We start from the raw sequence: 21,246 nt of genomic DNA on the forward strand, positions 1-21,246 counted from the left end.
GGATAATGGGGGTGATATTGGTGGCAGGGATAGCGAGGGAAGGAATCTTTCGAAAGTCCAGCCAGAGACATGAAGGGGAAGAGAGAGAGAGAGAGAGAGAGAGAGAGAGTTTATTATACTATACGGCTCTGACTCTGTTAGTATAAATCAGAAATATTAACAGTGTAATATCAAATACATTATATAAATAATATATGTGCAATAATCATAAAATTAACAGTAAAACAAAGAACCAGGAGAACTTATACAATAACTTAAAGACTACAATTAACATAACCAGACACAACTACGGAAGAAAGGCATGTAGCTATATTCTTAAACGTTGCGCGCGATGCTCTTTCGCTGATAATATGGAGGAAATTTCAGAAGCTGCACTTCGACATGGAGAGACAACCAAGTCCAGAGGATGGCCAAGCTGGCGAGTTCCTCGAAACGGATTCCTTGGATACAAAGAATAGCACGTCACTGTAGATGGCTAGGCGAATGAAAATTGCCAAAAAATAGTAAAGATCTGAATACCTGACCATTGCTTATTCACAATGATGCTCGCAACACGCTCAAACTAATGAGCATTCGCAAATTTGGAAGACCCTGGTATCGTGACCAAGCATCACCGTCATCTTCGAAGGATTTAGAGCAAGTTGTTTTTTTTTGTCACAGCCCATTCACAGATCCGCGCAAGATCCTCATTAATTTTTGCAACACACTCATTCAGTGCGAACCATGGGCAATGAGCAGAGTACTGAAGATCAGTCGCATATTTTGCCCTCCAACTGTTCAACATTACAGAATCAATATCAGCAGTACAGACGGGGAACAGGACTGGAGCAGGTACAGAACCCTGAGGTACCCTCGAACTAACGAGGAACCAACCAGAGACGCGATCGCCCTCTGTTCAGATGGTCCGAGCAGCCTGTCTGGGAGATAAGAACAGAACCGTTCAGGATTAGGACGGGAGAAGAGAGAAGTCTGCAAGATCGAGCTTCTCAATGAACGAACCATCGGATGCCTTTGAGAAATGAAATGGGACAAGTATGTAAGTATGGCGAGCATGAGCTGGCATCGATGGCACCACGAATATCGTCGGTTACCTTTTTAGGAGCATTCTGATTCTGAGTGAACCCACCGGCGGTATAGGCGCTCGAAATTCCGAGGAATCCTTCTGTCCACTTTCTTTCAGAAAGTTTAATCTGTCAGCACGTGATCAGACAATTCCCAGAGAATCACACGGTTCCTTGGAATCGGTGTTACCAGCAACCTCCTTAAGGCCCTAGGAAGGACAGTGGCGCACAGAGTGAAGGGCTGCGAGAGAGAGAGAGATAAACGCTGCAAAATAATTTAAGAGATTCCAAAATGCGGAAGAGTCGAGGTGATACGAGCGAAATTAAATTTGGAGTCGCCCTCCTCTTCGTTACAGTTTAGTGTCTCGGAATGATGAAAGGAAGACGAGTACCAAATACGCAGCAGGAGTAGGAAGTTAAAGAGAAAGAGAAAGAAGCACGAGGATGAAGATCTGGAGAAGAAGCTAAGAATAAGTAGTAGATAGAGAGGGTGGAGTAGTGGGTGAGGGCTGGGAACTGGAGAGGCATATGGTCTTCGGGTTTGAGATTTATCGAAGGCGAACGTCGATGCATTAGCGATGGAAAGGCGCGGAAACGAGATGAAGGTAACGAAGCGAGGGTTGAAACGGGGAAGGAGTCTGAGACGGTGGTAGTAGAAGTTGAGGGTGTCTGAGTCTGAGGAGGTCCTTCGATCCCCCTAACCATCACCGGAGCTTCGCGTCCCCCTTAAGACGTGTAACGAATCAATTGGGATCAGAGGTGAATCAAGCTGAATTGAGATAAGGACTCGCAGGTTACGGATCTACCGGAGCCATTGCCGCTCTCTCATTTGGAAAACAGGGCAGTTCTCAAATTGAAATATAATTTGAGAAAATAGAGAGAGAGAGAGAGAGAGAGAGAGAGAGAGAGAGAGAGAGAGAGAGGAGAAAAATACTGCTACGATGAAAGAGAAGTCGCGTTATCGCGGCAGACTGCATCCGCGCAAGAAATTCAGCGGTGCGTTAAATTAAATACAGCGACCTCGAGATCTCGTAGCATTCGCAACGCGAAAAATAATCTGGATTCAAAAGCCTCTTTTTTTTATTTTTTTATTTTTTTCTCTTTTGCTGCCATTCCCCTCTTCATTCTCGGGATCACGATAACACCGGAAAACAATGAGAACCGGAAAAGAAGTTTCGGACCATATCTTCCCATTTCCCCATTTCCCCATTTCCCCAGCACCTCCTCACTGGGTGACTGGGACTCTTACAGTTTGACAGGTAGTCAGGCGGCAGTTCCCCATAGTGCGATAGGAGCTCGTGCCGGGAGTCCTGCCACCCGCAAACGCCAGCTTCTCCAGGATATTCTTCCGCAGCACTCCTTCTACTATTGCTGGCACAGTTATGATGATAACCTGATCGACATTCGATGCCAGGCAGGTGCTTTTCAGATTTGTCCCTTTCCCTCGTCCTTCGTCCTTCGTCCTTCTCCTTACTTTTCTTCTTTTTCTTCTTCTTCTCTTAATCACATGCTTTTCTTCGCGAGACGACTGCGTATTCATTTTCTGTCGGCGCTATAAATCTCCTTGATCTGGAGGACCATGCGCGAGACGAATTCTTGAATTACAAATTGCTTCGAGAGTCCAACGTCTACGACCTCCGCATGGTTGGCCTCTCCGAGGTCTTCGTAGTCCACTATGCACTGATTAGTGATGAGGCTGAAGGCGAAGACAGTGAGGTCACAGTGCCTCGCCGTAATGACCTCGTGCACCGTCGACATACCTATTTCAGCGCAGAATTAACATTAACTCTATGCGTCAGTATCTTCCAGAATCAGATACCTCCAGCATCATGCAACAACAACACTTATAGGAATAGCTACGAGAGATCCAAGAGTTCAGGCACTTTTAAGGGATCTAGTGGATTTAGTAACGATCTGAGCTCAGAGCGGCGTCTACTCACCAACGGCGTCGACGCCGATCATTCTCAGCATCCTGAGCTCCGCCACGGTCTCGTAATTTGGACCGCCCAAACAGGTGTAGACTCCCTGGTGTACTATATCGGAGATACCCATTTCCTCGGCGATCTTCGCACCAACGTCCAGGAGCTTCGTGTTATAGGCCTTACTCATGGGTGGGAATCTTGGGCCGAACCTGTGCTCGTGAAAGACAGTTTAATTAAGCAGTGCGCTTGGGAGAATCGCTAACCGCTAATCGTTAGAGCATCACGCGTGATGGCAATGCCCTTTATTTCGGCAAAAGGCGCGTTTCCACTGAGCGAATACCTGGCGAACCAAGGCGCACCAAGAGTACCGAATGAGTATGAGGCTTAATATTTCGGCGGGATTTTCCTCAATTCGGTTCATTCTTTGTTCTCTCGGCGGGAATCTCTGTTTCGAGAGTCCGCACCTCGGCCGAAAGCTGTCGAAGAAAAAAAAGAAATGGGATCGTTCGCGTTCGTTTGCTTGTTCGCTACGCCTCGTTCAGTGAATTGACGCACCTAAAGAAAGCAACAGCTTAGTACATCTATCTCTCATATCTCATCCATCTCGTGAAAAGAATTTGGCCGTAAAGCACGCGACGCGAGCAGCCTGCTGCTCGGGGGGGCCAGTGGATCCAGCATCCGAAGAGCTCTAATAATATCAGAAAGAGTGACAAAGGAAGGGCGACAAAGAGGGAGCGCTTGCAAGCTCGCCGACCGAGAGGGTAGGTCATGTAGTCCCGCGGAAGGCAGAGCCACGTGAACGGAAGGTGTCGGAGAGGCAAGTTACGGGTCAGAGGTCAGGGTGGAGGGGAAGCACGAAGGAAGCGAAGGAAGCGAAGGAAGGTCGCTGAGCTCTGACGAGGACGACCAGGAAGGACGGAGTTTCTTGAGTAAATACAACGCCAATCAGATTCTTTATGTCGCTGTGCAAACAGTTCATCAATCCGATTCAGGGGTTATTTCAATGAAATAAATTAATTCGAGCATACATAGGATCAAGTTTACGCGACAACGCCTTCTTGCGGACAGCGCATCACCTCCTGCGCTTTCTTCATTTTCTCATTGATTAGGGCAGTCAACGTTGCAGCAGGCATCGCGTGTCAAAGTTTAGTAGCGAGCCCCATTTTAGGATGGGTGCACCTATACCTATATGGGTGACCTTACCTATCGTCGTTTGGCCCTTGAAGTGGATTGTTTCCTGCGAATCCCATCATATTAACGTGATCCTTCACCATCATGATGTCGCCCACCTTGAACTTTGGATTGAGACCTCCAGCAGCGTTCGTTGCGATGAGATACGTCACTCCCACGAGCTTCATCACCCTGACGGGCATTGCGCACTTCCATAGAGGATAGCCCTCGTAATAGTGAAACCTGCCTTGCATGCACATCACCGGGATGCCCTCTAGATAACCAAAGACCAGTTGCCCGACGTGACCGTGGACCGTCGAGACGGGGAAATGTGGCACGTCCTCGTATGGGAAGATCAGCCTATTCGTCACCAAGTCGGCGATGTTACCTGCGCATCAAAGGAGGGGAGAGATCACTCGTCAGCTTCCTCTTCAGTCTGATCGAAGCGGAGGAACGCGAGATAAGGATAGCTTACCCATTCCGGATCCACAGATGATCCCGATCTTTGGTTTGATCGGCACGCGTTCCAGCAAGTACTGGGCTGACTCTTGGAGCGCCTCGAAGGTGTACCTGCAACAGTGTTCGAGTGAGAGCAGCTGTGATTGTGAGCGCCACTTTCGGAGCTACTTTTTTAAGGACAAATAAATGTGTGACCGAGAGGTCAGTTCAATGTCTTCCCCCGATCATTTATGGTGGCTCTGCCTATTAATCAGTAGACGCATCTCAGCGTGGAATGCTGGTGCATTCCGGGACGGTTCTATCTCGAGCCGTGTCGGAGGTTGGCCTTGTAATATGGCGGAAACGGCAACACGGCAGAACCCCTTTGACATCAACTCGAGTATATACCAAAGGTCATTAGAGCGCGGGCGTATTCGCGAAACCTGAGGAGCCAGCGATATCATTGCCGTACGGGCGCATTCGACCGAGCCAATTCTTCTGTATTGCCTGGGATTTCGCTAAGCAGACCGCTGGTTGCATCGCTGCAATATATCTTATTCGTCTGGATAAGGAGTTTCGAGTAGTCTGCAGGTAATCATTAGATATTCTGTTATCGGGCGCAGAGAGAGGAGGGCGTCGATCGGCAAAGGGGCAATCGAGTCGATTCCTCGATAGTCTCCCTGGCTATCGAACCGACTGACTGACCGATGTCCGAAGGAAGGAGGACGTCCCAGACGGACATAGCGACTGCGAGCGTCGAAATTCTAATTGCTTATTCTCCGTTCTGACATTTTCGAATTTCTATGTAATCGATCATCCCAAATGAAGTTACAGCGCGACTCGTAGAGCTAAGTTGACGCGCCGGCGGGGACACGTAGTCACGCTTCGATTGAAACAGTCGCGAGAATTAATGGAGTCATCCTCTATACATCAGGATAATGAACCATTAAACGTGGCTACAATTGGCTAGAGACTCGACAGAGCCTTATCCTCCGACGCGTTTGCTTCTCTCAGTTTTCCTAAATTTCCTTCCCGAGTCAAGTGATGAGGTGCCCGTGAGATTCGCTCTGCTGTCGGAATTACGAGGACAGCAGGGCGCACCTCCTCTCAGCACCAGACGTGGGCCTGAGCCCAGGCTCAGGGAGCCCGAGAGGTTCGTTGCTTTTAATTTGGCTTCCACACGCGCACGCAACAAAGTCTATAGGCGACTCTGGCCTTGTTTATCGCAGCTTAAAGTTTTCGAAATGATTGTTTACAAAGCCGAGTCGAGACGGCGGAGCGCAGACCAGCGCAGTTTCTCATCGATACGGCGCTTCATCCAGATTCACTGAGAGCGGAGTAATTGGCTGTTCTGCCTCGAAGACAAAAGCCTCGGAACTTGGCTATTTGGCTATTTGGCTATTTGGCTATTTGGCTATTTGGCTCCTTGGTTCCTCCTTCTGTTGGAAGCGGCGCTCCTCAAGAGCCACGCGAAACTTTGAATTGCGCCTCGTCCACTGCACCGGCAGGGCCAGCCTCGATCGCTCGATCGCTCGATCGCTCGATCACACTGTCGCGGTACTTCGTCCCCATCCGCGCCGCGTCGCAGTGTCAGCTCGACGTAACCTTGCCACGATTAGCTGGTTGAGCAATTTCATTATCGTCACGGGCCATTGATACTCCTCTTTCCGCGGCGGATTGCATCACGAGTGGGAAATCGCACAGCGGCCGATCGAGCGATCGTTACGTTCTTCGTTATCTCGGTTAAGCAAGATGCCGTGAACGATAATCTTTCACAGGATAACGCGAAAAGACCCAAACACCACCGGAAGAACATTGTGTGCGCTCGAGGAGTAGCGCGAGAAGAGGAATATTTGAGCACTTTGCGAGATCGCGATGAGGAAGCGAAGGGGAACCGATGTTCGGCAATTGGCCAAGTATTTTGTGCACCTCCTATCGACGTAGCAGACTCGCTTGTCAGAGAGGTCGAGGCAACAAATAATAAGCGATCCCAAGAAGTATTCGACCTGCGCCTGCTGAAAAGGACGGAAAAGATAAATAGGCGTCCGGGACACGAGAACTCGGATCGGATCCGCCGAGACCTCGAGCGACTTCCAAAGGGACAAGAGTTTGCCTTTCTCTCGACACGATAAATCCAAGGTAGATAAATCTAGTGTTCTTGCGTAATAAACGTCAAGGCGTTATCCGTCCCATGGATGCTGTCGACTTGATTCTCCTCCTCCCTCCCCCCTCCTCACTATATTACTCCCTCCTCTTCCTCTTATCTTCTTTTCGTTCACTTCGTTTTCTTCAGTTTTGAGAATACGAAAACTCCGAGACAACAGCCCTACGCAATTACCTGATCCCAACAGTCAGCGAGGGGGGACATTTAAAAGTGATTGCGTCCAGCCGAAATGAGTTCGTCCTACCTGCCTTATCCGTAGCAGGAGTTTTCATTCCGACTACGTTTACTGGACTTGTGCGCAAGTAGCACACTGCTCGAAGAACTTACGTAGTGTAACTCGCATGCTCCACAGCCGTATGCAGAAACTCGTTTTCACTCGGTCGTTTGAGCTGCACGTTATTATCGTGGGCGTTGACTCCGTTACGGAAGGGCATTCTGATCTGACCACTCGACGCACCTCGAACACCTCGAACACCTCGAACACCTCGACGAAACAACTTTCTTTCCTCAAGAAAGACAATAGAGAGTCAGGAGCCCAAGAAGCAGCAAGTAAACGGCAAATTTCCAATTACTCTTCCTTGCCCACTTTTTAATTTCTCCGTGTTTTTGATTGTCGCCCTGCCGCTTTTTTCTTTCTTTCTTATTCCGTTGTACTCTGGTTGTACCGATGCTTGGAGGGTAGTTGCGTTTCGCTCGAAATACACGCGGATTGTTGAACGGTTTTCGCTGCGAGCTGCTTTATAACTCGAGCTGGTAGAGGGAAAAGAAAAAAAGAGTTCCACCAGCGACCAATGTTCAGGACGGTTTACGAGAGAGCTAACCAATCATCGTTGAGATTAAACGCGAGAAACTTCCAGAGGGCACGTAACGATAACCCATTACGAATAAGTGATCCAATTGCCACACGAGTTCTCTCCATGCCTGTGGTCAGACTTGTCCTGACTATGACGAGGTCGCTATTGACATACGATGCCGTGAGAAATATGAGTATTCCGGAAATATTTTACTTTTCGAGGAGCCGTCTCTTTGCGCTCGTTTTTCACGCTTCCCCTCGCCCCTGCCGCCGGCGCAGTTCAACTATTGACGAATCCTCGCGTCTCGTGAGTTGCTGAGGCGACTTCAAGCCGGAGCTCGTGCGTCTTCCACTGCTACCACATGCCCTCGCGAGTGGCCATTGTTTTGCAACGACGATTACAGGCACCGAGAGCGATGTTTTGCTTCGACACGAAAATCCAGAATGTTGCGCAAAGAATTGCGTCACTTTGAAGATGGCGCAGTCTCTCCTTCGATTGGTTTACATTTACGTTAACGCAACACAGGAAATTTCGCGAGCTCCGCGTTTCCTCTGGATATCCCGAAGGACTCTGTTACGACGCGGCTCTTATGCGTAAAATTGATCGACGGAAGGCGAATGAGGAAGGATCGCCAAGTCCCGGGATGAGAAAGATTCGGACTCGAAGCGTCCCCTCTCCTAGTACCTATAACCAGGAGTATCGTAAATATCATTATATTTCTCGAAGAAAATGGCAGGACTCAAACGAAGAAGAGCCAAGCGATATGTCAACGAGCTTCGACGAGAAACAGAGAGATTATTATTGTGCTCTGCAAAGAGTGCCAGCCTCCACGAAGGCGACAGGTTGCGTGTGTCGTTAGGGCTGTACATAGTAAGGTGTGCTCTCAATCTACTACCTAACACTCGATATATCATTTGAGAGAGAGAGAGAGAGAGAGAAAACTTACTTTTCCAGGCATTCTTTGCATAGGCAGGATTCACTAAGTATTTTCCGAGCACACGACATGTTCTGGCACAATTTCCACAAGATCACATTCGGTAGCAGTGAGCAACGACGCAACTCCGTTCACTGAAAAATGCACGATGCCATCAAGGCTGTACAAAGTAGATCGTAGCGATTAAAGGCATTCCGAGATGGCAGCACGGCCAGCACTAATGACAAATTTGGCAAATGGCGTCACGGTCAGCTAATCCCGACCTTACTCCCTCCAACAGCTGCACTCATTGTCTCCGTCGCATCAAATCCTACCTTCCGCACTGGCAAAAGCTATTGCTTGGAACGGCCAGCCGAGGGGATTCCTCCGTCTCCCTCGCTCTGTTGGTCTATAATAAACACTCTCTCTCTCTCTCTCTCTCTCTCTCTCTCTCTGTGTCTGTGCGTGGTTCTCGTTGAGTCCCCCTATAGTATACCTTTAGAATCCAGAAAGTGGAACCGATCGTGACGGAGCGTGCTCTATCGCGCTGGGATCGCCGTTCGGTGTCTTCTCATAAATGTCTTTTATCGCAGAGTCCGTGTCTCTCTCGCAACGTAACACGTGAAACCTTCGATTTTTCAAAGGCGTCGCTCGCAAAAGTGCAATCGAATCTTCTTTTAAAATAATTTCAACTCACCCAACTCTCGAACGATGCGCACGAGTAATATTCCTATCCGTACGGATGTCGGTTCCAATTTCCTGGCAGTTAATTTCGATAAATTCGAGATTTTCACTAAAACTTTCGAAAATGCTCCTTCTACGAGCGTGCTTCAGTGAGGGCACGAGTGCCCGGGAGTTTATGTAATCAGCTTTTCGATTTTCCATATTAAAATACCGAGGAGTGTATTTCGCGTGGAAACGCTCGGTGCTCTTTTTCGTAGAGACTCTGTAGGATGTAAAAAACGTGCAACGAGGATAACGTTTCGAGCGTGACTGCGACACGTTCGATCTCCGACGGTACCGTCTGTACTCGTATATGTATAGCATGTACCACGCCTGTTGCCTGTTGCCTGTTGCCTGTTGCCTGGTGCCTGGTGCCTGGTGCCTTTTGCCCCATAGACCCTAAACAGTAGATTGTAGACTGTAGACCATTATCGGGTACGAATTTTCCATTTCGGCCTCTATTCGTATTTCCATTCCCATTATCCATGTGTATTAACCAAGTCCCTCCTGACCCTCCTGACCCTCCTGACCCTCCTGACCCTCCTGCCGCCTACGGTCGATCGCAACTCAGGGCTCGCGACTCCGAGTCCAGAAGCTAAGCCGCTATTTCGCGTTATCCGTTCCCTAACCAAACAACATACACGGATTATCTCGCAATTCGGAACGATCCTTTGTTAGTCAGTGAAAAGTGGAAAATACCGCATCTCAAAATACACAAGTTTCGAAAGTTCGATCGCCATTGAGAAAACTTGCACCGCGCCAACGCATTAACGAACTCAATAACCGACTATTTGCTCGATGTGCAGCGTCCTTGAAAAAGTTTCCAGCACGTGGTGACGTCGCAACGACGTCGAGTATCTCGCGACCTGTCGCGCATTCGCCTCCGTTGCTATATATCAGAGCTATTAAGCCGAAACGGGTCTGTCACGTTTGACAGACGTGGACAGCAAAACATCGACCACCTATCGCTTTGGCTTTCTCGTGTCTTTCTCTTGTGCATTTAGAGTTCCCGAAAAATCATTGAGAAATTCCATCCCAGCTCTATTTCGCGTTTGCGTCACTTGGAATTGGCCTTTGGGAAAATTGGCTCTTGACTTTTGACCAATTTCCAATCTTGTAAAATGTCCAGGCGTTAAAGGTGTCAGAGTCGTCACAGTCATCGAATCCGACTGAGGTATTTCAGCTGGACGAGCCTGTTACGTGCGCGCAGGTACACACGTGGAACCAGCACAGTTTCGGCTGATGAAATACTCCTGATCCTGTGACTTCTCAGTCGTTCGATCGAGGCGTCCCGCAATGTTTCCTAAAGGCGGCGATCAATGATCGAGCGCCTGGCCGAGAAAGAGAGAGAGAGAGAGAGAGAGAGAGAGAGAGAGCACAGCTTTCAAAAGTTTCTCGACTTAATCTTTACAAAGAAGAAGAGAACCCGAGTGCCGAGAGTCAAGAGTCGCGCTCTTGATTCTCTCTGAGCCGATATTGGCCTTCCTAATATTATGGAGCAATCAAAAGCGATCGAAGGTTATCGGCGCTACGTCGTGGCAATAATACGAAGATCCTGCTGCTGAACGACAACTAGCTTCGGCCGACGGATCATCGCGGAGGCAGCCGTCCGGATCTTTGCCTGCGCCTACCGACCGCATCTCTGGCTCAGCCCTGCAGGCTGCCTCCTTGCCCTGACTCGGCCCACAGAGAGCGAAGAAGCGCCTCGATGCTTCTCTTCGTCCTTACGCGCTACGGCAATCCCAATGGGGCATTACTTCCTGCGCTTCGTTACTTCCCTTCGATGAATCAGGCTTTCCTTGTGCGGCCTCCTGCGACCAACCTAGAACCGCGTGCTTTCTGCTTTTCAGACAGGTTTGAAAATTTCGAGCTACCAGGATTAGGCACCCATTCGCTCGAACGCTCAAAATAATTATCGAGTCATTCAGACACATCAGTGCCCAACAAGTTGATCGGTAGCCTTGTTTCCTTATTTTCTTATTCTTTCTTATTCTTTCTTCTTGCGTAAAATACAGCGAGGATAAACGTATTGTGAAACATATCGCGGACCCCTCCGGCGTAATTGGATCCACTGGGGTTCCATCTTATCGGCGACCTCTTGTCGATTATCGCGCGTACGTCAACTGGACGCAACTATACTGTCATTCTGTAGACGAGTGCCTTACCCTCTAGAAGACGGGAAGCCAATATTCTGTCTTTACGTCGCTCTCAGATTTCTCCTGCAATAATACTATAGCATACACACACACACACATTCAAGTTCCCTGTGAAGAACTGTACAAGTCGTTAAAAAATCAGTCCGTCCGTCCTTTAAAGGTTAAAGATCCCCGCTACCTACAATCGCACTCTGACCTCTCCGCGTTGATGTCTACAAAGTTCACAGTAGATAATAATGTGACCAAATAATTAAAACTCCCATTGCATTCAATTAAGGCTGATTATTGCTAATATTTTATGTATAATGAGCTTCGTTGATATAAGTAATCAGTGAATTTCGCTAATGATGCCTATATGTATAATCGATATTTTGCTGAAAAGCTTGTGCGGCAGATGCCGAAGCTCCAAATCTCGTGAATATACAAATGCATGCTTTTTCTTTTAGTTTTGGCTTATAAAAATTAGATATCAAGTTTTACGATGAAGCCTGTTGGTCTGGTGGTATCCGTAGTGCAAATAGAGAGAAACAATAAATATATCAAAGTGACAGGTTGTAGAAGAAGATGAATAACTTTAGAATTAAAATAGCAATATTAGCAAGTAGGTGTAACATATCAGCATACATACATATGTATGACGGCGTATTTCTGTCATTTGATTTATTTAAGGTTTTTTATAAATCATATACAATTTTACATATTTCTTTAATAAGAAAATAAAGTAGTCAAGTAGAGTGTGGGGCACGCATATGATAGGGTTCCGTAGTCATTCTTTAGTAGCCATTATTATTTTTTCATGTACGATTTAATGTATTTTATAGAAATCTGGATCGCTAACATAATTTATTTATTTTTTAACTTTGAAACTTCCTTAAAGCAATGTTTATGATTCGGAATAATAGTTATTTTACCTGAACAAATTAGCCTGTATCCGAAAAAGAGTTATTTTTATACTTTGAGGAGACCTATTAAAAGACACCTGACTCGATGGGGTGAACAATAAAATTTCGAGTTCACTTTTTCAGTCTGCGGGATGGGGTTACAACATTTTTTTAATGTTATCATTTCTGTTTTTGGGTCATCGCTCTACGCCTGTGTACCAAATTTTGTCTTAATTAGTCCGTAAATGAAAGAATGGGAGGCCTGTGACATACAGACAGATGGACTGACCAAAACCATAAGGGTTTCTAGATTTCTACGGAACTCTAAAAAAGAACAAAAGTAATGTAAATACTTAGCTTTATTAATATATTCGTAATTAACGTTAGAAGTGTTTAAAAATGACCTGGGTGTGTCAGACCCAACCTTTCGCACGCCGGATTAAAGCAACAGGCAAGACAAAAAATACTATAAAAGATCTGATTTACTTATTTCACAAATTAGTATTTCTAACTTGGATGCGGAGCCAATGATAAAACAAATACACTTATTTCCTCGTTCAAGTACAGTCCTAATCTAACCACTGACTTTATCCTTTATATAATAGAGTTATTCAATAGAAACGCACCACCTGAACATAGTTCCTACCACAGAAATCAAATGGACGGGTTAACTTCAGGTGGTGCGTTTCTACTGAATAACTCTGTATGCATATGTATACATATACATATGTACAGCATTCTCGAGAAGTCGAAGAAACGCAATCACGCTACTTAAGAATTCAAAGTAATTAAATCAAAATTATCAAACAATTTTTATTCATTTCAAATTTTTTCAACGATTAGGAATTAATCTATATATTTCTTGTGTGGACAAAACTTTGGTCACGTCGTGCCTACGGCAAGATAGTAGGAGTTCCTTCCTCTACGCGCCTTATACGAACTATGGCTGCCTTGACGTTAAACACATTTCATGAAATATAAAAGGGCCAAAAGTGTTGTAATTATCGAGATCTAACTTTTGTCATTATATTTATGTTCGTCTCTCTAGGTCGCGTTAGGAAATTCTCTGCCAATGCTGCTTACGGGCTCTGGTTGTGCCCCTTTTTATTTGCATGCGTGAGAGCAACGCCAATAGCGACACGATATGTATGCATGCACTCAATGTCAGTGTTATTGGCGACAAATTATGCAACAAGTCGCGCCATCTATCTTTAGACCAGAAAAGGAGATTATTTATCCCGGACGATTGCTTTACGCCCGTTTCCTCCGACGTGGTTTAGTGTTGAACCTAGTTTAAACTTCGGTTACTGAATTTTTACATTCCTCCAACAATATTGAACGAAAGATAACCGACGTTTAACTTGAACGCCTGATGTCGAGCGTTCAGTGACTTAAACGTCGTTCAAATACTGTTGTGTGGTGGGTGTGGCAGGTGTGGGTGTATCAATGTGTCCATGTAGTGAGAAGCATGCTAGAATGAGACAAGGAATGTTCTGACGTACCTACGTCGCAGAGGACCAATAAGCTGCTGCCCGAAGATTCCACCATTGTTGCCGCGTATTTTGAAACAGGGCGCAGAACCAAAGTTTTAACTGATGAAAACTGTCGTAACAAATATTATTTCTAATTAAAATAATTTTTAGAACTTCTCACTGCACACGACGGCATTGTTACTAAAATTGTCGCCTTCATTATGCACAATACAAAGCACACACTTCACATACGATCAGGATCAGATTATGAGAGGTTATGGGATGGGACATATTAACGATACTAAACCATCGCTATATGTCGATGATACAACATAGAACACTGAAAAATGGCAGAATCTTCGGGCTGCACAGAGGGTCGATTGTGTTATTCAAATGTAGTGAAAATACGTAAAGTGAATAGCTGTTAGCCAATCGCTGTGCTTGTCTTCTTTTGAACCTAACACGCGATTGGCTAACAGCCATTCATTTTTCGTATTTTCACTACACTTGAGTTATTTTATATTTTATATTTGAGAGTTATTTTAAATGAGATATAGGTTTAGCTAAACGAGCTCAGTGTTCGGTTGAAGGAATGTACTTTACGTTTAAATCACGATCACTTTTGACCGTCGATTAGCTAACCTGTCCCTTGAACTGTGTCGGAGGAAACGGCCGTAAGAGTACAGTTAAACCGAGTTTATGCATTGAATCGCGTCGAAGAAAACGGGCGATAGTCATTTACGAACAGTGTGGCAAGCGCATGCGTCGTGTTGTTCGTGTCTCAACTCCAGCAGTCTGGCAATCACTGACTGTTATATACTGAAGACGACGACCGGTGACAACCGCTGACAACTGCCGAAGTGGTCAAATAGTCGGACTGACTGCAGGATCTCCATTTCTGTGTCCGCTTGCTTTGGTTTCTGGTCTGTTTGCGCGGATTATCCTGTGTGAACGTTCAGTCATAAGAAAAGGAAGAAGGATCTGTCTGAACGTAGTCTGAAGAGATACACGGGATCCTTTTCAACTTATTACGCCATATTAGGCTGAAGAGGTAATTGTAAATAGGTGTACTGTTCGACGCACATCTTTATCGATTTCACCTATTTCCAGAAAGTGCGAGTGACGCATCAGACACGACCATCTACCTGCATATATACGTACGTGTTTGCAAACACAAATCGTTTGCGTTACGTTTCTAATTATTGCTTCTACATATTCAATTAGTTTCAATCTTTCGATACCCATAATGCGTCCGCAAATTTTATCTATTTTCCAATAGATATCCCTTGCACCGAAGGATTACTCATTCTATCTTATCGTAACACACTTTTAGTTGCGTGTTTTAATGATCAGTTCTCTAATCTAGTTCTACAATCAGTATAGGCTGTTTTTACGAAATGAGAGATGAATCTGTACTTCCATATTTCTACTTTAATATTATTCCACCTGTGATGTCAATTTCAATCGCATGTGATTATTAAGTAACTTTAGTTTCTGTAATACTATTTGTTGTTAGTAATCACATGAAATGACATTATCAAGTTATTGTACTGTAGCTTTAATTTGTATCATTTAGAATGCCAAAGTCACATTATGGTAGTCTACATCGGTAACAGAGCCTGGTCGGAAAAATGTTAAATTATTTTAATAAACTTATAATGCATTCCTATGTGTGTAATACTTTAAGGTCTGAAATCGATTATCAATAATCGAGGCTACTGGTAGCTTATCCTATGTGTGCACAAATACCTAGTAGTGATGTCAGGAGCGAGGAAACATATCTTCAATTCTAATCATATCTTGTTCATTTTTAAATGACTTATCAAAATTTTTGATGAGTCAGTTTCGTTGTATTTTTATTTCATAAAAATTAAACGTAAGGAAATCATACATTCCTTCTGACCTGTCGAAATATTATGGAGGTGGCTACCATTACGCTTGCCTGATTTTTGCACATATCTTGTTAAATTAGAATATTTACTTAAAGCCAGAAGATAGTATTCCATGTCGTATAGGTGAGCTAGACATTCTGACACAATCATTTCCAATTACATCAGTTACGTAATAGACTTCTCACAGAACTTGTTTTATTTTAATGTATATCTAAAAATTTTTTAATTTAATTAGTGTATATCAATATCGCTCTATGTACGAATATTACTTCATGGCACCTGGTATAATGTTTTACTTGTCACATTGGCAAATTATGTGTGCCCATTTGAAACTAGTACATTTTTCTTTTATTATGAGTTCCAACACTGTTATAATCAACAAAGTGTGGTAACATTAGATTCTTTTTCAGCCAAAGCAATCCCAAAGATGACAACATGGCAGAATACTCCTGGTTCGGGATACTATCCACAGCAACAAGGTCTTAATTGTTATTCACACTTCACATAAGTTATAATTACTGCAATCTAAACAAAAATCATCAGTCTCCGCAATGCCAGTGGGATACCGCCACATACTAACAGCAGTACAGTCAGACTATGCATTTTGCAACATATTTTTTTTTTTTTTTTTTTTCCATTGCATTGAATAATTGTTCTTTACAGTATCAAGAAAAACACCAACTACATATAATTATCTAATAAACACTAAACAATATATGTTATTTAATTGCATTTTCCAAAGATCTGCAATGAGAAAATCTCATAAAAAGTCCATGCTAAATGTTCTGCCAAATTCTTATGCTTCATTGATCTTCAGTGATAATATGTCAACATAATAATGGCGTCGTGTGAAGTGGAAAGATACCTGCAGCCATGGATGTCAATGGCAGAAATAATATGCTGATATCATTAATATTGTGTCATGACAACGTCTACGGCATATGTTCTTCGTACTCGTGAGTTTGCAGATTGACATATTATTATTTCAGGTCCAGGTTATCCATATCCAAATTCAAATCAGCAAAATCCTGGTTACCCTCCAAATCAGGGTTACCCACCGCCACCGCCACAAGAGGGATATAATCCGGGATATCCTCCACCGTACACCGGTGGAAATCCGCCAGGTATGATTTGTTGTTCAATTAAAGACGACGTAGAGCAATCTTGATTGTCCGTTGGTTGTAGGACCTGGTTTTATACCACCCGGCGTCCCACCTTACGGTCAAGTACCGCCGATGGCTGGAGCTCCTATTGGCGCAGCGCAACAATCAGGAATGTACGGGTCCAACTATGGAGAAGACGCTCTGGAGGGTGAAGTCAAGGGCTTTGAATTTAGTGACAAAACCATACGGAATGGTTTTATCAGGTAAAATGATTGAATCTTAAAATTCATGGTGATATTGTGTACCGATTGCAGCATGCTGACACGACTCTTCATTTTTTTTAGGAAGGTGTACTCGATACTTATGTGCCAGCTCTTGATCACAGTCTCCTTGATCGCAACCTTTGTGTATCACCGGCCAACACAAAAATGGGTTCACAGTCATCAGGAAGTGTTCTGGATATCATTGGTCATGACGTTAGTCCTGTTGATTTGCATGGCCTGCTGCACGAGCGTCAGGCGCAAGCCCCCGATGAACTTCATTTTCTTGTTCCTCTTTACGCTGGCAGAAGGCATCGTCTTAGCGACAGCAGCATCAATGTACGAGGCTGACGGGGTGAGATCACAATACTGCGAAGAAAATGCTGTAGAGATAAAAGAAGATTTTAGCATAGGTTTAATTCTGCCGTTTCACCTACAGGTGCTGTTGGCGGTTGGAATCACAGCCGCTGTATGCTTGGGCTTGACGATCTTCGCTTTTCAGACAAAATGGGACTTCACTGTGTTACATGGAGCGTTATTCGTTGCTGTTATCATTCTATTAATGTTCGGCATTTTGACGATATTTATTCACGGAAAAATCATGACACTGGTTTACGCCTCCCTGGGTGCTTTGATTTTCTCGATTTATCTAGTCTATGACACCCAAATGATGTTGGGTGGAAAGCACAAGTATTCAATTTCCCCCGAGGAGTACATCTTTGCTGCGCTTAACCTCTACTTGGACATTGTCAACATCTTCCTTTATATTTTGACCATCATCGGCGTTACACGTAACTAGTTTTTTGTTTTGTTGTTTTTTTTTTTTAAAAAAAATGACGTGGAGTCTACGATCATTAGTGGCTGCTGAGATGAAACAGGAAACATTTCCTTTCGCTCCACTCGCTGTTACTATGAGACATTTTCTTAATATGTACTAATAGATGGAAGAATCGAGCCAAGTAAATTATTGATAGAAGGATCCCCCTTTTGAACTCCTATGTATCTACTTTATATGTATATCTACGCATATGTGTATATAAAATATCTCTAGCAGACCCGGCGGTTTTGTACAAGAAGTATACCAAACATTTCTTGCAAATCACCGTTGTTAAGTCGTTTCTACCATCCAACCACTATCTGAAAGCTCCGCGACAGATTTTGAGGTGAAGGGAACGGTATCTTGTACAATGCTTCGGATAAACATTTTGCACAAAACCACCGTCGTGGTTTTGAAGGTGGTTCGGTTGGTGATAGAGGATCTGCCTGCTAGGGATACTTAGATATCAGTATAATCGTTGATTTTCACTATTAATATTTCTATCGGCGTAATGGTTTAGGAAGATGATTTTTCGGAGACAAAAATCTTTCACCATGTTGTATATCTTTCCCTAGAAAATAACAGAGATATGAACTTTATATTGCTACGATCATTAAAATTGGTATTTAATATAGTGTATTAATGCCACTGACACCATATAACTCTGTAGTAGTAAATGGCAATATCACGGCTTGTATGTTACTCTCTGTTATATATGCCTTACCTTGTAATTAGTAACTACGCTTTATTCACCTTCAATTTATGGTAAATGATAAATATATAATGATGTCAAGTTGCGATAATGATTGTTTACCTGCATGTCATTGCGTAATACATACGAGACGAATTGTGGATCGCATTGTGGGAAGTGAATTTACCAAATAAAGTCGTATACACTTATACATATTTATACCATACGATTCATACAGCGGAAGTATCTCGAGCAGCTTCAAGGGCTAGGGAGGCTCTCGCTTAAAACGTTTACACTCTTCACTAAATTCCAAAATAACGTTTGGATATTCGCAACGTTAGCACGGGTCGCGCAATTGAGTAGCCTGATGTTAAATCATTCATACAAGTAATACCATATTAATACTAAACCTTTGGATGTGGAAAAGTTTTTTCTTTGTGAGCTTTGCTTGCGACGTTTGATTAGCTTAAGTTCGCATTTATAGATGAGACATATTTTTATTTAAAATACTCAACCATAAAATCACTGAATGGATCTGGACTCAATGAAATTATCGACAATTTCAGCAGGACAGTAGTAGAAATGTGTAATATTCCGGGGGGAGGGGTAATGAGATTGGATCAAAATGAAGATGCAAGGTACGTGTGAATAGATTTAAATCAGGTTCCACGAAAATCTGTCATATGCGCGTCAAGAGTTTCAGAAACAGAGATTGACTTTATTAAGTGAATTCTTAGCAACGTCGTAATAACAGATTCGAATTAGGTTGACGTAAAAATAGCAATGAAAGGTGAAACCGAGTATGCACTAGCACTATCCACAAATCTATTCAAACTGACGAGTCGATATATGATTATTATGCGCTGTTATTACAATAAATAGTATTAAGTTAGCACCATCGGGTGGAACTTCTTTCCACTCTTCGATCGACTGTGACACGATCAGGGGCATCGTGAAGTTCCTTTCCATGAGTCTTTTCCAAAATTGCTTCTGCTAGTTCACCAAATGCTCTGTCAATATTGACGTTAGCTTTTGCTGATGTTTCCATAAACCTAATCCCATGTTCTCGCGCTATCTGAAAAGTGACATTACACTTTAATGCATATTAGAAATTTTAAGAAATAATATACAAATCATGTTCACATACTGATTCCCCTCTCTCAGTGCTAACAACACGATTTTCTTCCATATCACATTTATTTCCTAAAATCATCTTCTCCACATCTTCATTGGCATGCTAATGATCAAAAACACATAACAATGTCATAATATTATATATATATATATATAAATGGTTATAAAAATCGCATGAAGCATAAACCTGCTATCGTCATATACTCACTTCATCAATATTTCTTAACCACTTTGCAATATTTTCGAAGGTCTTTTCGTTTGTGATATCATAAACCAGCATGATTCCCATAGCCCCTCTGTAGTACGATGTAGTTATGGTATGGAATCTTTCTTGACCAGCTGTATCCCTATGATTGAATTATTAAAGTGACGCTATACATCAGTAGAGGCATTATAAAAAAAGAATGGAACCTTACCATATCTGTAGTTTGATTTTTTTTCCTCTCAATTCAACAGTCTTGATTTTGAAGTCAATACCTACATAGAAAGAGAGAAGGTAGAACATTAATGGAAAAAATAAAGAAACTGATGTTTTTCTCATAAGATGATTTTACTTATCAGTAAAAAAAGTGTCGAGTTTAAGAAAAATTAAAAGAAACCAATAGCGGCACTCTAAATACGACAGGTGACCTTTCAAGTAGCCGTGGTGTAGTAATACTTAGGCATACAACTAAGATGTTCGTAATATCGCGAAATTCATCTTTCATCAAATTTTTCGAAATCTTAAAATTTTTCCACATTTTTCCCACTGGTAACTTTACTCCTTTCTTTACGCTGTTGTCTTTGTTTCTCACCTATAGTAGAAATAAACGAAGTTGAAAAGGCGTGGTCTGAAAATCTGAACAATATACAAGTTTTACCGACGCCAGAATCACCGATTAGCAAAAACTTAAATAAAAGATCGTAGGTTTTTTTCGCCATTTCACTGTTACTCCGCGTTATCGAAATGTCGCTGAAAAAAAACAATAGCCAAATGACCAATAACCGATGAACAACGATAGAGCCGATGCCAGTTCAAAGATCGAGCGAGCGCGAACCCAAGAGCCACAGCGATCCTATGCTTGAAATCCGTCCAGGACTGCGTTCCAAAATCTATTGCAGATGTACTATAAGAAGATTGTGGGCAACGTCGTGGCCTTATTTATCCGCACCACTGGCATATATGTACAGCGCAAACCCATAGAACTTATACTCCTCTTCGAGGAATTGCCCAGTTAAAATTAGCTCCATCATGTTGAATCAGAGATATACCTCTTTCGCAGTTCGTAATGTCCAGTTCCGCTTATTGCACAAGTGCGCAATTTTACTGACCTAACAAAATCTAACCAGTCTAACGCGAAACGCGAGTTACACATGAAGACGGGAAGAATTCGATTGGAAGCAGCGGTTGTTATGAGTAGTGCGCGCGTGCACAGTGAGAGAAACTGCACATTATGAACGAAGCATAGAATTTATACTCCTGGAAGGGGAATAGCCCACTGTAGCAACAGAGATGAGTAGGGAGATTGCCAATGAGCCTGTTTTTGGTGAAGGCAATTTTTCTCTGGTTTCGGCGCGCCACCTTAGCGGAGGGCCCTCGAAGCAGTTCCACGTTTTTGATTGGTCGTGTATATATAGTAATACTACGCGTGATAATCTGGAGCTGTGTTTTGGCG

General features: G+C 43.5%; 3 protein-coding genes across 10 annotated transcripts; 1 reads left to right on the forward strand and 2 right to left on the reverse strand.

The window, feature by feature from the left end:
• Window positions 1-92: 92 nt before the first annotated feature.
• Window positions 93-9,455, reverse strand: LOC107264205 (purine nucleoside phosphorylase). 5 transcript variants are annotated; one of them, XR_003058589.1, is made up of 6 exons: window positions 9,160-9,455; window positions 4,629-4,723; window positions 4,187-4,541; window positions 3,002-3,192; window positions 1,092-2,821; window positions 93-917 (listed from the first exon to the last, which is right to left on the reverse strand). XR_003058589.1 is itself a non-coding variant. In XM_015732213.2 (5 exons), exons 1-5 carry the CDS (start codon window positions 9,345-9,347, stop codon window positions 2,598-2,600), a joined length of 1,053 nt encoding a protein of 350 aa, XP_015587699.1. In that variant the 5' UTR covers window positions 9,348-9,455; the 3' UTR covers window positions 93-2,597. The 5 variants fall into 5 exon arrangements, 3 of the variants coding, with proteins under 3 accessions (XP_015587699.1, XP_015587701.1, XP_015587700.1); XR_001536866.2 differs by having other exon boundaries at window positions 93-440; window positions 520-2,821; XM_015732213.2 differs by having other exon boundaries at window positions 93-2,821.
• A 5,068-nt stretch (window positions 9,456-14,523) lies between these two features.
• On the forward strand, window positions 14,524-18,666 carry LOC107264206 (protein lifeguard 1). 4 transcript variants are annotated; one of them, XM_015732216.2, is made up of 7 exons: window positions 14,524-14,745; window positions 14,805-14,851; window positions 15,997-16,065; window positions 16,576-16,710; window positions 16,772-16,952; window positions 17,034-17,304; window positions 17,389-18,666. In XM_015732216.2, exons 3-7 carry the CDS (start codon window positions 16,014-16,016, stop codon window positions 17,746-17,748), a joined length of 999 nt encoding a protein of 332 aa, XP_015587702.1. In that variant the 5' UTR covers window positions 14,524-14,745; window positions 14,805-14,851; window positions 15,997-16,013; the 3' UTR covers window positions 17,749-18,666. The 4 variants fall into 4 exon arrangements, with proteins under 4 accessions (XP_015587702.1, XP_015587703.1, XP_024936950.1 ...); XM_015732217.2 differs by lacking the exon at window positions 14,805-14,851; XM_025081182.1 differs by lacking the exon at window positions 15,997-16,065 and having other exon boundaries at window positions 14,526-14,745.
• A 455-nt stretch (window positions 18,667-19,121) lies between these two features.
• Window positions 19,122-20,655, reverse strand: LOC107264207 (ras-related protein Rab-10). The gene is made up of 5 exons (XM_015732218.2): window positions 20,386-20,655; window positions 20,008-20,068; window positions 19,800-19,938; window positions 19,605-19,694; window positions 19,122-19,532 (listed from the first exon to the last, which is right to left on the reverse strand). Exons 1-5 carry the CDS (start codon window positions 20,510-20,512, stop codon window positions 19,347-19,349), a joined length of 603 nt encoding a protein of 200 aa, XP_015587704.1. The 5' UTR covers window positions 20,513-20,655; the 3' UTR covers window positions 19,122-19,346.
• Window positions 20,656-21,246: the final 591 nt, after the last annotated feature.

Source organism: Cephus cinctus, unplaced genomic scaffold, assembly GCF_000341935.2.
Source record: "Cephus cinctus unplaced genomic scaffold, Ccin1 Ccin1_scaffold0168, whole genome shotgun sequence".
NCBI lineage: Eukaryota > Metazoa > Arthropoda > Insecta > Hymenoptera > Cephidae > Cephus > Cephus cinctus.

Coding starts and splice junctions, on each gene's coding strand:
- LOC107264205 (XM_015732213.2), bottom strand. CDS start 9,347: ATGGAAAATCGAAAAGCTGATTACATAAACTCCCGGGCACTCGTGCCC. Junction 3,193..4,186: donor CAAGGGCCAAACGACGATAG/GTAAGGTCACCC, acceptor TCACGAGCACAG/GTTCGGCCCAAGATTCCCAC. Junction 2,822..3,001: donor GATCGGCGTCGACGCCGTTG/GTGAGTAGACGC, acceptor GCGCTGAAATAG/GTATGTCGACGGTGCACGAG.
- LOC107264206 (XM_015732216.2), top strand. CDS start 16,014: ATGACAACATGGCAGAATACTCCTGGTTCGGGATACTATCCACAGCAA. Junction 16,066..16,575: donor ATACTATCCACAGCAACAAG/GTCTTAATTGTT, acceptor TTATTATTTCAG/GTCCAGGTTATCCATATCCA. Junction 16,953..17,033: donor ATACGGAATGGTTTTATCAG/GTAAAATGATTG, acceptor CATTTTTTTTAG/GAAGGTGTACTCGATACTTA.
- LOC107264207 (XM_015732218.2), bottom strand. CDS start 20,512: ATGGCGAAAAAAACCTACGATCTTTTATTTAAGTTTTTGCTAATCGGT. Junction 19,939..20,007: donor AAAATCAAACTACAGATATG/GTAAGGTTCCAT, acceptor ATTCAATCATAG/GGATACAGCTGGTCAAGAAA. Junction 19,695..19,799: donor GGTTAAGAAATATTGATGAA/GTGAGTATATGA, acceptor TTTGATCATTAG/CATGCCAATGAAGATGTGGA.